This window comes from Brachypodium distachyon, chromosome 5 (genome assembly GCF_000005505.3).
Source record: "Brachypodium distachyon strain Bd21 chromosome 5, Brachypodium_distachyon_v3.0, whole genome shotgun sequence".
Classification (NCBI taxonomy): Eukaryota; Viridiplantae; Streptophyta; class Magnoliopsida; order Poales; family Poaceae; genus Brachypodium; species Brachypodium distachyon.
In genome coordinates this window covers 25,399,500-25,413,729 of record NC_016135.3, presented here as the reverse complement: position 1 = coordinate 25,413,729, position 14,230 = coordinate 25,399,500, and the positions used below count along the sequence as shown (strand labels likewise).

The following is a 14,230-nucleotide window of genomic DNA, read 5'->3' as shown; positions in this document are numbered from 1 at the left end:
GATGCGCCAACTTAAAGAATACATGAACAACAGTACTAACAGACCTATTTTCACAGCAGGCATGGATCTGTGACCTGCAAATAAGCTTTATTGGACTCACGCAGAAAAAGTGCAAAACAAAATTGAGCAGCTATGAGTGCAATTTAAATTATGAAGCTGGAATTGATATTAACATCATTCTTTTTCTGAAAATGTATAAATAACCACAAAGGTTGATCTGTCTGAACATCCAATAAATATGTATCTCAAAACTTCTTGTGACATTCCAAGAATTTTAAATCAATTCTACAATTATGTCCTTCCTTCTGTCTCACCGGAAAAATCAAAATCGAAAAATTACATTGGTGGTTGCAAGTTATGAATGTAAGTAACCGATGCTGTAGCAGCCTACTGAGTGGCAATCTTAACTCTTCTGCTGTTTACCTGTGGCCAGTCATATCTGTGGTCGCTGTACTTCATCAACTACACATACCAGCATAAACACCTGTCCATGTTTAATCCGAGGTTGTAACTTGTGAATGAAGTCAATCAATTCCATTCACGTGGGACTGTTCAAGCTACAGATTTGAATCATTTCCATCAGGAAGGTCGCAAAAAATTCTAATATTGATACACATTAATCAGCGCATGAAGCACTGTTGAAGCAGCGGACGTGAATAGTCCACATAGTTGTCCCAGAAGCCCTTGTACTTCTCCATCCCAATTTTCAGCCATGGCTTCATATTTCCATTGTAATGCAATACAGCACCTTCCTTAATGGTAGCAGGATCCACAGTTGTGTACCCCAGCCCCAAGACATGCCATTTTGGGTCCAATGCTTCAACCAAGCCATAAAAGGCAAGAAGCCCAGGTGGTAAAGACCCAAGCTTCCATAGGGTATGATCAGCATTGCGCTCCTGCCAATAATGATATATACCTGTCACATTCTTGTTCCTCCATTCAACAAGATCGAGCACATTCATACCAAATGCCCAGCCACAAGCATCAGGATCAAAATGAGCACGGATTAGGGGATGAGAATGATTAAGATACTTGTGGAACCTGTGGAATGTTTCCATGCAAGTCTCCACTGCCCCCATAACGTTGCCGTTGAGGTTGATAGTAAACAAATCTGATAAGTCCTTCTGAACAACAATGTCATCATCTAGAAATACCACCTTACGCAGTTCAGGATAGATTTCTGGGATGTAAAACCTCAGGTGGTTGAGCATTGATAAGTACTTCGGATTCCTGAATTTGATTGGTGTTCCACGATTACCACTGCCGGAGAAGTAGAAATTCTGTGTAGCAGCATCCTGGAGCTGTTTAAGAACAGGAACATAGGAGGCATTGAGCCAGGTGAAATCCTCCACCTTTTGTATCTCCACAATGGCCCCTCTGTAATCATTCATGGCAAACCACGCGTTCATTGGAGCATAGTTCACTTCATCTGTCACTAAATGGAAGACAATCTTTTCAGGATGCTTTGAGTTCAGAGTTGTAGAATTGACGACAACAGAGACAGCAATAATATTGTCCGAGAAAACACAATAATGATATAGGCTGTTGTCCCTTAGATTACTCTGCACTGCTGGGCTCCTATCTGAGAACTTCCTCTGAAGCTCAGTACTCTTGAACCATTCCATGGTTAACCGGATACCAAGGCAATAAAGTCCCTTTGGGAGCTCCTCAGCAGCAATCTGCCCATACTTTGTGCTCTTGTCCGCCTCAGCTTTTGACTTCTCCTCTAGGGACTGAATCTGACCCTTCAACTTCATGATGGTGACCGCACTGTCATACCGGAACTGTTGAGCCTGGAAGAACAACACAGACATGTCCCTAATTGCCTTCTCTGCGTCCTCCTTCACTACCATGCTACCATGAGCTGCAGCTTGCGCGAGGATGCTCTGCTCCCGCCGTACAAGCGCACTAAGCTCAGCCACAAACTGCAGGTTGCTGGCTTCTTTCGCGGCCACAATGTAAGTCTTTGCAAGAGAAATCTGGTCCATAAGCTGACGGGAAAACGAGTGGGCACTCAGCATTTCATCTGTCATGTTGTGTGTATCCGTGATGCCCTCGAGGTAAGATCTCTGCACATAAAAAAGTTCATAAGATTTAAGTTAAGCCTACACAAGTAATCTAGTGTACACAACTAGTAAGTAGCAAATGCAGCAGTTGTAATAACTAAAAGCTACACCTCTCTCAAAAAAAACAACTAAAAGCTACAATATTGGGTCCTTCCAAGCCAGATGAGGAAACGATTCGCCAAAATGGCGTAAGATGGGACGAGTTACCTGACGGAGGAGAGGGGAGGAGACTGTGGTGGCGGATCGGGAGGACACGGTGGAGAGCGGGGAGGACGGGTCGGGGGAGCCGGCGAGGCCGAGGAGGAGGAGGACGCAGGCGAGGGCCAGGACGAGCGACAGCGCGAGGCGGGCCCACAGCGGCCGCTGCTGCCACCGCCGCTTGAAGGACGACGGCCGCCGCTGGTCGAGGAACGGGCGCCGCCTCGTCGGGTCGAGGAGGCCCGCCGGTCGCACCATTATTACCACACCGGCTGCGGGGGGGAGTGGGACAACGGCGCGGCGCCGGCGGGCATGGGATCCGGGACGAGATCTGGACTTGGACGCGCGGCAACCGCTGGCTTTCGCGAAAAAATTACTTATTTCTTCTTGCCGACTCCCTCCCTCGCGCCTTTCAGATCTCGCACGCCGCGGCACGGCACACGGCACGCAGGCAGCTTCGTGTTCCTTGGCTCCGTTGCCGTGCCTGGCTTTGTTTGGCTTGACTGCGCCACGACTGGTTTGATTCCGACAGATTTTATAAGATGGTCAAAACGGACAGTAAGTACTTCCATATATAACAAAAATGTTATATCAGCCCTATGACTTTTCTTGGTATTTAATATTTTTAATTTTAATTAAGATCAGAGCAAAATATATTACTTCCTTCGATCCTAAATTTTTGTCGTGGTTTTAGCTTTCAAATTTGTACTAAAACCACAACATAATTTAGGATCTAACACATACCATGTCTTTTTTTTAGAAAAACAAACGAGATGTCAAATCATTAGATATACTCTCTCCTTCCCGGCATGTCACTTATTTCGGAACGGAAGGAGTATTACGAAATACTCCGTGTGTTTTATGATGTATCTAATGATTTTCATTTGGTACCATATATTTTCCATAAGATTGGTCAAACTTTATAAAGTGTAACAGTCAACTTGAAATGGATGTAGTATTTTGTAACAGTTAGAGTATTCCTGTTCCTACCTTACCACTATAAAAGTTTCAGTGTTAAAATCCCGTTTGAATTTACGGTATTCTGCGTTTTTCTTGTTACTATGTTTTTTTAGATTCACGCAATGAAAAGAAACCTTGGCACCTGATAAAATTGCCATGTTTGCACTCTTCAGATGTACATGCTCCAAAGGATCATAAAGCTCTTTGCAAATGCAGGTGATCAATCGTACGCCCTCCGTCTCATAATTCTTGTTGAAATATTACATGTATCTAAACGTTTAAAATAAATAAATAATCCATTTTTAGGCAAATTTGAGACAAGAATTATGAGACGGAGGGGCTAGTTTTTTTTTGATAGGTGTGATTTTGATTCAAGTGAGAAGGGTCTTGGTTTGGTTGATGCTCCTGTGAGGCCAATGCAATGGGAATCGGCAATATTTCCACATGTTCTGCTGAAGAATGTTATTGTTGAGATGCAGTTTAGCAAGGAGGACGGGCTGGAACCGGTTGATGGTTATGAGCCGTGGAGCTCAGCTTTTGCAGATGGGAATGCGGTGTCTGGCCCCATGTTTGTAGAACAGGGAGAATGTGAGGTTAGGATGATGGTTGGTCTCCCAGCGTCAGGGAAGTCTACTTGGGCAGAGCAGTGGGTCAAGGAACATCCGGAGAAGCGCTTCGTCCTTCTTGGAACCAACCTTGCATTGGACCAAATGAAGGTTTTGCCACGATCCTGCTCACCTTCAAACTAATATGTTGTTTCACTTTGAATTGATTTTGAGTTTATGACACTCTTTGTAGGTGCCAGGATTGCTGCGTAAGCACAATTATGGCGAGCGTTTTGATCGTTTGAGGGATCATGCTACAGCGATTTTCAACAAATTGCTGGACAGAGCTGCAAAGGTCCCTCGAAATTACATCATTGACCAAACAAACGTGTACAGAAGTGCTCGTATTCGCAAGTTGAGACCATTTGCAAACTACCGCAAAGTAAGCTGCCAAAAGAGAGGCGTGCCATTTTGTACGAGTTGCTACTGAATTAACAAATGGTAATGTTGGATTGCTTGTATGTTGTATGCTACAGATTGCTGTGGTCATGTTCCCATTGCCAAGTGAACTCAACTCCAGGGCAGCAAAACGTTTCAAGGAGATGGGCAAGGATGTACCAGCTGAAGCAGTTGATCAGATGACAGGTATCCATCTAGATGCATTAATATCCTTTTAGTTTAATCAACATATATTTTAGAAGTGGGCGAACCTTTGATCTTGTTTCCTTTTCTGTATCTGTACTAATTTACTAAGTTTTCCTCTTTTCAGCCAATTTTGTCTTGCCACTGTCAAAGCACATGCCTGATACGAAGGAGCCTTTCGATGAGGTTACTACAAATTATAATAAGAGTATTGATGTTATGCGTCTTTTCACCACCTTTCACGTTATTACCCAGCTCGTCCTTTTTTTCATGTGTGCAGGTAATTTTTGTGGAGCTTTCCAGGGATGATGCCCAGAGAAACCTAGATGAGATGAAACATTTGCTCCCAAGAGTCTCGACTCCCAGTTATGACAATTTTAATAACCAAATGGTATGGTGCAACTGTTCTTTCTCAAGTTTGGTCTCTTCAGGCCATCATGATCCTAAGAAATATAGCAATGTCCTGACTTTTTTTAATACTTATAGGTTAGCTCGACATATACCGGGATTGTTTCTCTGGGCATTCCTGCGGCAAGATCATCTCTGACAGGCTTTCAACCACCAATGGATAACCCATATGGAACAGGTGTGCAAGCTCCGGCTGCATCACCGGGAATCAAAGTTTCCAGAGTACAGCAGAGAAACAACATTTAATCGAGCCAAACTACTTGAATGGCCCATATCAGAATCAAATCCATACGATCTACCCAAATCCTAGCTATACAAATAGCACAGACCAACATCAAATCCCCCCAAGCCACCCAAGTACCACAGACCAACATCAAATCTATGGAAGCTACCCAGCTATCCTGTTTCCTGGATATGTGCACGGTAGTACATATGTACCCCATGAAAGCCCATACAATCCTAATCCTAGCAATACAAATTTGCACCAAAGAGTTGAAGCTCCCATGGCTTACACGAACTTCTACCAGACTCTTGGACCATCTGGCTATGGACCTGCAGCTTCGACTGAAAGGCCAATCCATGCCCAACCATTACCTCAAGCAATGTACGGTTCTTCTGGCAATTACGGACCCTATGAACAACAGTCAATTGGTAAGTGTTTAGCTCTTGTTCATTGTGCAATACATCCAGGTTGATTTGGAAGACTGACGTGTTTTGTTTCTCTTTTAACTATCGCAGATGGGCACAACACAAGCTTGCAGTATGGTCAAGTTTTCATGCCGTGTCCTTACGGAACTCCTCCCCCTCCAGTTCCTGGGCGGCCTCCTTGCGCACCTCTTCCTCCATACAACATTAATCCACCGCCAAGCACTTAGTAGGGACTGGGAGAGCTGGATCAACGAACATATGACAGAGGATACGGCAGAAGATTAGATAAACGTGACCTACGTGCTTGTTATCCGTTTTTGAGACTATGATGCCGTGTATAAGTTTACACTGTGATATACTGTTTCCTGGATTATCTTGTGCAAAAAAGCTGACAGTTTTGACTTTTTCCTGGATTATCTTATGCAACAAAGTTGACACATTTGAGCTTACAAGCCCACAAGGGGTAATAGCAGTATTTTCAGGATTACTCGCAAAAATGATCTTCTGGTTAGTTCACTTCAATGATTTGTATAACGTAGGTCGTAGGATGCCATGAACGTAAGTGACAAGACTTGACCTGGAAACACAGTGCACGTACATGCTGTCGGCTTAAAATTATTGTTAGTAACACACTGACTGATATGCATGCCATGTACAAACTAACTACTACACCTGGGCATGTATACACGAGATTATGTAATCACGTTCTAGTTGTTCGCTGGAAACAGACCACCTGCCAGGTTAACAGTTCAGTATTCTGAGACCAAGGTCTAAATTCTCCAAAGCAAGTGCTTCCTGAAAATTATCTCCTCCTGATGGCTCCATAGTTCCTGGTGACCTGTGAAACAACACAAAATCTTAAAAAACGAGTTTTGCTCAATATATATGTATTACATCTATATGCAACAATTTCATGAGATAACTGCAACGGTTATAATTGTCCATGAGAATACAGAGGTGCTACACATACCCGAGGAGGAGGTTTCTTAGGCGTGTCATCTTCATCACTTTCATCATCTTTGCTCATCACCATGCTTTGGATGGAAGCAATATCTGTTTTTCTCCCCCTTTTTGCTGTTGTAGTGCCTCGAGCCCTACCTCTACCTCTAGGAGCTGGTCTTTTCCGTCCACTTTGTTGGAAACTATCCTCCGGTTCCTTTGAGAATTCAAAGAACAAAAAAAGTTTATGAAGTCCTTTGGAAAGGGAGTCCAGATTATTGTTGCCAAGTTTTCATGGATGTATAAATAGTTAAATACTACTACATAAGTACCAAATAGAGAAAATGGACATACTGAATCAGCAACTTCGTTTGCTTCAATCTCCGCTTCCTCGTTTGAGGATGAGTCCACATCCTCACTGCGGATAGCAGCAGATGCCCTGCAAATGTTGGGCGGTCAGGTCAATGCTGAAGATTTACTGCAGAATGAATGGCTAGAAGGGCGATGAATAATTTAAACATTTGAACATACGTAAATGTTACAGACAACTGATTAGAGTTCCATTTGCCCATGAGCAGCACAACCCATAGTATGAATCCATAAATTTCTCATATACTTCACACCGGACTCGAAAAGTTCAATGCTGAAAAGACTAGAAACCAAGGACTTTCAATAACCTTGATTGGCTGAAACTAAGAGTGGTCTGCTTCAAAGAGCTGGTGCCTCTTCCCCTGCCTCTTCTGGACCCTCCAGCTTTAGCATCACCAGTAGCATCTTTAGATGGTCTAGTAAATCCAGATGTTTTCCTTCCAACGTTAGTTGATCTGGTACCAAGAAGCATCTCCCTGGTGTCCTCGTCATCACTAAAAGTGTTGAGGCTACTTTGAGCTGTTACAGATTTGCCTCCAGTATCCTGATTTAAGTACCATTGGAACAATAAACAGGTTAGTCATTTTAAAAATGGCATACACTATAAGGAGAGGGAGAGGGTAAGGGCTTAAATATTTGTAACCACCAAATTTTGAGAGCCTGATGTGAACCGCGTGTCACCCTTGGAGCGGAGGGATATTTCCTTTACGCGTTCCTACAGAGTAAAATGGTCAATCAGTAACCTTGTTGGAACCTTGATTTGAAACTATAGTATAAGGTTTGTACCTGCATGCACTCGCCAACTTTGACTATTATATCTTCTTCCTCGATTTTAAATTTCTCTGCTTCAGAATTCAGTTTCTTCTGCAATTTTGAACCAAGCATTTTGGAGTTAGACATATGATATCTTCTCAGGCATCATGCAGTCAAGTTCAGGACTGACTGTAATACAAAATGGTAGTGAATCATACTCTGGTTTCGTCAAGATTTCTCTGCAAACAGGCATAGAATGCCGTCTTGTCATCCTTGCTGACAAAGTCATGCAATGCAATATCCAAGTCATCAACTGGAAGAATCTCCATTTTCTGAGAACAAAAAAGATGCACCATCGTAAAAAGAAAGAAGTTGGATTGTATTCAATGGATAGAGAGAAAAAAAATTAGGAAGCCCCTTAGACAACAAAATAGTCTATTGTCTCACAGTACTGTAACTAATTTTCAGCTCATGGCTGTACAAACTCATGTAAAGTTTAATGAGACCCAAATGGCCTTGTGTGTCATATTAACTTTTAGTTATTCAATGCCTAACACGATGCAGTTTCTAGCCCGAAGTATACTTCTGTGCATTATATTTCTGAAAAAAAATTTATCTCCAATACTAAACAAATAATGAACATTTGAACACTCGATTGATGCATAAGGTTTAATATATATAGAAAGTATCCATTCTTTGTTTCATGATATGATCATCATATATACAACTAGAGGACATGTCACTAAGAATAAAATGGATACCAATATGTATCCCCTCCTGAAAACTTAATAGAACATAGTACATGAAGTTTTAAGGAGTACCAAGTTATTTTCGGCAACCAATGCTTCAATAGTTTGTTGGTTTAGTTCCTCAGGGCGCAGTTTCTCAGAGTCATCAACATTTTCTTCAATATATAAATAAATTGTCAAGGAAACAATTAGTTAGAAAAAATCGTAGCTCAGTGTATTTTCTCTCACTAATCAGATATTCGTTCAATGCACTGTTTCTAAAAAATATAAAAAATACCTCCTCCTGTAGTCTGGCGCTTCTTTGCTGCTTTTGAGAAAATGAGAATATCTTGGGGGTTTGCAACCTTACAACAGGAAGCCATCAAATTAGTCCATTCAGGTAAGCTTGAGAAGGCCACTTCAGTAATTAATAGATTAGTGTCCAAGGTACCTTGCCAACATACTTCTGGCCAAATCGTTGCGGGTTTATTGTTGAAAACCCAGAGTAATCTACCTGCAGAATAGTATGAGAACTTACAATTGCTTGTATCTTCATCACTTCGTGGAGAGCACTTCAGTTCTGATACTTTTACCTTGATTCGAATTAATGGAAGTTTGGGCACTGGTCTACTGGCTGTTGGTTGACTACTCTTCTCAATCAGATTTCTTACCTGAAGTTGAGGAAGTAATATGAAACTGAGCATAAGCCACTTCCATTTAACAAGGAATTACACCGGACTAAACAAACTGGCAAAGAAGACATTTTTGGACCATCCAAACTAGCACACCGACATGCTTTCAAGAAAATGGACCACATCTGAAGTTGTAAATGCAGCAATGGAAACTGAAAACTCACAATTTTATCCAAATGTTCAAGAACAGAGTCCTGGTCGTTAGGGTCAACATCTGCTTCATCTTTCAACACAACCTACACATTTCAGCCTGTGAGATTTACTAACCGAAAAAGGTATTAAGCAAGGAGTGGCATACCTCAGCATACTCAAAAGGTCTAACAGACCTCAAAGGTATTTTGTTTGGCCTATACTGGTTTCCCTATTTAATGAATATATAAGGAATGAGAAAACACTGAAGATCACAATGATGTAATTTTTAACATGAAAGAAGAGGATTACTAAACTGACCTTGATTTCTAACAAAAGAACATGCTTTGGTTTTGCTTCACCATCAATCAGGGAGGTGGCAACTGATGAGCCTGGCTGAGTGATGTGAAAACCCATCCCAGGGACCTCCTATGAACAATTGATCAGAAGGCAGGTGCTCAGTACACTTTTGCCATGAAAAACATGAATTTCAAAAGCAAATCCCAAGTTACTACCTGAGGGTCAATAAGACATTCATGCTCATGGCCCCATACCACGAAATCCAGAAACCGTGGTAAGAAATGCTCATTGATAGCACTTTTTGGGTTTGTCTTTATCCTGTATGAGTTCCAGTGTAAAATTGCTTTCCAGCCAGCAGGATTAAGGATGGAAATAAATGAACATAATAATGTACTTTGTGGCTGTTAACTTGCTTTGCATACCTGTTCTGATGAAGAACCAGGATATTGAACCAGTCGGATACTGACATACCATCTTGAGTTTCAGGTCGCATCCACTGTACTGAATGAGGTGTCTGAAGTATTGAGATACAGAATATGATATCATTAAGGGCTGATTGCATTGCAGGTATAAAGATGCAAAAAATAAAACAAAATCTTGCTCCAGTGGCAAGTTATTATAAAAAAACATCAAACCAAACCAACTCAATGGAAAGGCACCTGAAACATTCTGTTCAGTCGTTCATCTCTAATGTTCCCAAGACCATATAGTGCAACTGTAGTAGTACCCTGAAATAGTAGGAAATTACAGAACTGATATTTGAGAGCTCATGATATTGCCTCGGACGGAAGTGGTTCACCTTTTTTACGAGTACTGGATGAACTGCTATTTGACCAACACCAGAGCCACCAAGGTCCATCTTCCCGAAATAATTTACAAGGTTGCAGGCCGAAAGGATATCAATAGCAGAGAGGTTATCCTACAACAAGGGAAAATGAATGAACGCATAGAAGAAAGCAGAGAATGAGCATGGTAAACATAGTTCCAGTAGAAACCCAAAAATTTCAGAAGAAGAGAAAAAGAAGCTCATACCACCCCAGCAGGATCATCATGATTTCCATGGATAGTGAACACAGGCAAGCCAACATTAAAATTGGGGTCTTCATAGTTTACTTGGCCAAATCTGTTAATGCAATAGGAAAAATTCGTCTCAGAAAATGAAGTTAATTTGTTTTTGGCAGACATCTTCCCTAAGGTTTTCATGCATGATACAGAGACAAATGAAATTAGTAAAAGTTGCATAAAAAAGGAAGCATAAGTAAGGACTTTCCCATGGAAACTCTTGCGATTGCCTTGAGTTTACATGGAATATTTTAGTGATCTCAAAATATGAGCACACTTATGGAATGAAACGTTGAACTATGAGATTTATTGTTAAACCTGTTTGGGAAGTTGATTGTCTGATCACTGACAACCTGGAACTTCACTGGCTGGTCATTTAAGCAGAAGCGGCGTAGAATCTCAATAGTCTTCACCAAGGTTGATCGCGAAGGCTTGTTCTCATGGAATAGGTCACCGCCAAGAAGCACAAAGTCTACCTGCGAATCAGTCTCATCCAGTTATGACGCACGACAATAGGCTGTCCATGACAAAATGATCAGGTGGATCAACATAAAGATAACGTACTGCTCTTACCAACCTTATTCTGCTCCGCTAATGAGCATATCTCCTCAAAAGCCTCAAACGAATCAAACCTTCGTATCTCGTCCTTCTCCATGTAGCCTAGATGGCAATCGGTGGCCACAAGTATTCGGAGCATGTCGAGATCGTGTTCCCTGCAGTGCCATAACAACGAACAGGTTAGGTGGACAGCATCAGCAGCTGTCAGCTTAGGTACCAGGATAGTTCTTGCTGTCATGCCGTGCAACGAGTAGAAGAACTAGGAACAACCAGTACAGAAAGACGTATTTATCCAGTTCCAGTGTCCCACTAAGGCACTATGACATTATCTTCTTTTTTTTTGAAGCGGCACTATGACATTATCACTGATCAGGAGGACTCACATTGCCCTGTGCTGGTTCCAACTAGAGCCCGAGTACTTTGTCCAATCAATATCTCACTGCCATGATAACAAACATGGAACCATGATTAGCAGAAGCATGAAGGAGTTGTCGAGGCGTTTCGTCGAACACGTGCCAAGCGCCAGAACAGCTGCCCCACTCGCCTATATGAAAGCAAATATACCAAACCTTGCACGCAGCAAGCCACCCCAAAACAGGAAATGCTACGCCAAGCGCAGAGACACCGGATTCTACGACGATAAGTACGGTAATCACCTTCACCTCCTACAGCCACCTCCACCCGCCTGGAAGAAGCCGTGGAGACCTGGCGGGAAGTTCAGGGGCAGAACCACCGTTCGTGTTAGTCGCGGTTCCAAGAACAGTCGGACGACGGACCCCCGCAGACTCACCCTTCAACGGCGGCGGAATTGGGGATTGCTGCACCGGTACGCGGCGGCGGGCGGAGGGCGCAGCAGCGGAGACCGAGCGACCGGAGGAAGAAGAGAGTTGCTTTTTTTTTTTGAGGGGGTAGAAGAGAGTTGCTGACTCGCTGGTGGCACCATGGGCCTTAGGGGACCGGTGAAATGTGGAACCCACAAACCAGTAGGTCGCAACCTGGCCCATGTCTCTAACTGGGCCTCCGTCCATAGTCCATAGCCCATAGCCAGGACTCCCGAGCTGCTCCGGTTCCGGGTGAGAGAGAGCGTTCTTCAGCTGCGGCGGCAGGTCGATTTCTAGGGCAAAAAATTCGCTCAGGTTTTCCCTCGATTCGCGTCCCTAAGGCGAGAGCGAGAGCTAGTCGACGAAGGATTCGGTTGGGTTGCTGGGACCGAGATGGTAAGCTTGGCCCTGTGATGCTCGAACTAGTTTGCTGACTCCATTCGTGTGGTGCCACGTTGATGCGAGTCTGTGTTGTTTGTTTTGCTTTTGCTCAGGCGGGGCGCAAGGAGACTGCACTCGACCTAGCCAAGTTCGTCGACAAGGGCGTCCAGGTGAAGCTCACCGGCGGCCGGCAAGGTTGGTTCGCATCCCCAAACTTTTTTTAAAGAACTTTTGCTGGGTTAAGCTATACATCGTCAGATCCATTAGGTGCTCACTGTATTTGCTTGTGTTTAGCTCCATCACCTGTGCAGTAGTATTTGGCTATACAGTATATTACTAATTCGAGTAGAATTCTACTGACGCACCATATAAAACTGTTCTTTGAATGCCCCTGATTTTGCTTGTGGATTTTGTGTTTATGCCAAACATATGTCCGGATGTGAGCTGGTTATCTAGCTCAGGTATGTGGCCGGCAATACATGCTTCTACCGTGAACAATCATGGTTACCATCTTGTATTAGCATGTTATATTGACCGTTTGTTGCAAATCATTTACTCCTTGCAACTATTTTTCGGTTGGGCCTGTTTATCTATACATCTTGATACTTGTCTCTTTCCTTGGTAGTTGAAAGACATTTAAACTCCTAGAGTTGTTCCAGATCTACAAAACCCGTTTTTGTCCTTTGTTGTTTGATAGCAGTGATATACTGACCTGGCACATGTGTATTTGCAGTCACAGGAACTTTAAAGGGCTATGACCAATTGCTGAACTTAGTGCTGGATGAAGCAGTTGAGTCTGAAAGAGGTATTTGGGCTTCATTTATTTGTGCTCAATCGTCCATATGGAGTTTTCTTAGCCATTCAGAGTTCAGACTGACTACAATTAGGACTTTTTTTGCCTTGCATTACTGCACTTGGCATCCTTGTTTCCTCTGTATTTGTTTGTTTGCTCAGTGCCGATTGTAGAATATTGTGCCCTACTAAATATTTTCAAGGCTAGCATCTTACTAGCTCATGCATCAATGCATGAAGTAATAGATTACAATGAATGTGGAGTTATGTTTCCTGTAAACACCATGATCATAATGTCACTTGCACATTGAGAGAGAATATTGACCTCATTTATTCTTGCTTTAGAGTGTCTTTTTTTTTGCAAGGCATGTGTAATAATATGTATTGCAATTTTCTTTTGTAGAGCAAGATGACCCACTGAAACTATCAACTAAGACCAGACAGCTTGGTCTCATTGTAAGTACTCTTCTAATATCGATTTTAACTTGTAGAGTCAATCCGTCCTTTATTATTTTGAAGGGCTTAATAGTGGATGTTATCCCCCATGGTTGGTAATGTTGAATTGTGTCACGGTCCATGCTTATCAAATTGTATTCCCGGTATCTTCTGAGTAGCATGTCTTCCTAAATGGAAACCACATTATCATGAGGTGTAAAGTGCAAATCTTTCTCTAGAAGTAGTATTACCAGTGGTTCCTTAATCCTTTTCATGGGATTTTACCTTTCCAGTTGTTGAGGTGGTCTGTCATACATGATACATCTTACCAATACTCTGTCTTGCAGGTCTGTAGAGGCACAGCAGTCATGCTGGTGTCACCAACTGATGGAACTGATGAGATTGCAAACCCCTTTCTCGCAGCCGACGGGACATCATAAGCTTTGCAATGGTCGATTAGATAAGAAACTATGTTACCCAAGCATGTTGCGAGGAGCTTCTGTTCCATTGGAATAACTTGATGCACCGCATTTGACGTGTGCTGATGAAACTTTGTAATTTGTACTGAGCAACTTGAGACATCGATCCTTTCTGAACAGCCATGGTGTTGCATGTATCTTCCTTTATGGATGATGTTTTCATGTATCTCTTGGTACAATTTTTTTGCATGTATCTTGTATTCTATCCTGATGAAATATCTTATAAAAATTCTTGAAGAAAATACCACATAAGCAGGAGTTCATTCATGGCCAACATTCTCTAAAAAAATGGAGTATACAATAAGATACAATTTGAATAGACAAT

General features: G+C 42.4%; 4 protein-coding genes across 6 annotated transcripts; 2 read left to right on the top strand and 2 right to left on the bottom strand.

Moving 5' to 3' along the window:
- Positions 1-162: 162 nt before the first annotated feature.
- LOC100821359 (probable galacturonosyltransferase 10) lies at positions 163-2,767 on the bottom strand. The gene is made up of 2 exons (XM_003579308.4): positions 2,274-2,767; positions 163-2,069 (listed from the first exon to the last, which is right to left on the bottom strand). Exons 1-2 carry the CDS (start codon positions 2,520-2,522, stop codon positions 621-623), a joined length of 1,698 nt encoding a protein of 565 aa, XP_003579356.1. The 5' UTR covers positions 2,523-2,767; the 3' UTR covers positions 163-620.
- A 667-nt stretch (positions 2,768-3,434) lies between these two features.
- Positions 3,435-5,876, top strand: LOC100821061 (heterogeneous nuclear ribonucleoprotein U-like protein 1). The gene is given in 9 exon segments (XM_024456086.1): positions 3,435-3,440; positions 3,569-3,940; positions 4,023-4,211; positions 4,306-4,414; positions 4,539-4,597; positions 4,692-4,802; positions 4,898-5,015; positions 5,018-5,470; positions 5,558-5,876. Coding segments are annotated over 9 exon segments (1,554 nt in total). The 3' UTR covers positions 5,695-5,876.
- Positions 5,877-5,975: 99 nt separating this feature from the next.
- Positions 5,976-11,925, bottom strand: LOC100839664 (double-strand break repair protein MRE11). 3 transcript variants are annotated; one of them, XM_014895735.2, is made up of 24 exons: positions 11,788-11,925; positions 11,654-11,702; positions 11,381-11,436; positions 11,017-11,152; positions 10,758-10,915; positions 10,410-10,500; positions 10,177-10,296; positions 10,037-10,105; positions 9,800-9,891; positions 9,593-9,695; positions 9,399-9,506; positions 9,247-9,309; positions 9,113-9,184; positions 8,850-8,927; positions 8,708-8,770; positions 8,555-8,621; positions 8,350-8,432; positions 7,747-7,860; positions 7,562-7,639; positions 7,422-7,490; positions 7,084-7,319; positions 6,761-6,845; positions 6,438-6,623; positions 5,980-6,305 (listed from the first exon to the last, which is right to left on the bottom strand). In XM_014895735.2, coding segments are annotated over exons 3-24 (2,109 nt in total). In that variant the 5' UTR covers positions 11,383-11,436; positions 11,654-11,702; positions 11,788-11,925; the 3' UTR covers positions 5,980-6,269. The 3 variants fall into 3 exon arrangements, with proteins under 3 accessions (XP_010240488.1, XP_014751221.1, XP_024311528.1); XM_010242186.3 differs by lacking the exons at positions 11,654-11,702; positions 11,788-11,925 and adding an exon at positions 11,567-11,590 and having other exon boundaries at positions 5,976-6,305; XM_024455760.1 differs by having other exon boundaries at positions 11,654-11,897.
- Positions 11,926-12,052: 127 nt separating this feature from the next.
- LOC100841801 (sm-like protein LSM7) lies at positions 12,053-14,084 on the top strand. Its single transcript, XM_003580587.4, has 5 exons — positions 12,053-12,214; positions 12,313-12,394; positions 12,933-13,004; positions 13,395-13,447; positions 13,774-14,084. The coding sequence occupies exons 1-5, from the start codon at positions 12,212-12,214 to the stop codon at positions 13,864-13,866; spliced, it is 303 nt and encodes a 100-aa protein (XP_003580635.1). The 5' UTR covers positions 12,053-12,211; the 3' UTR covers positions 13,867-14,084.
- Positions 14,085-14,230: the final 146 nt, after the last annotated feature.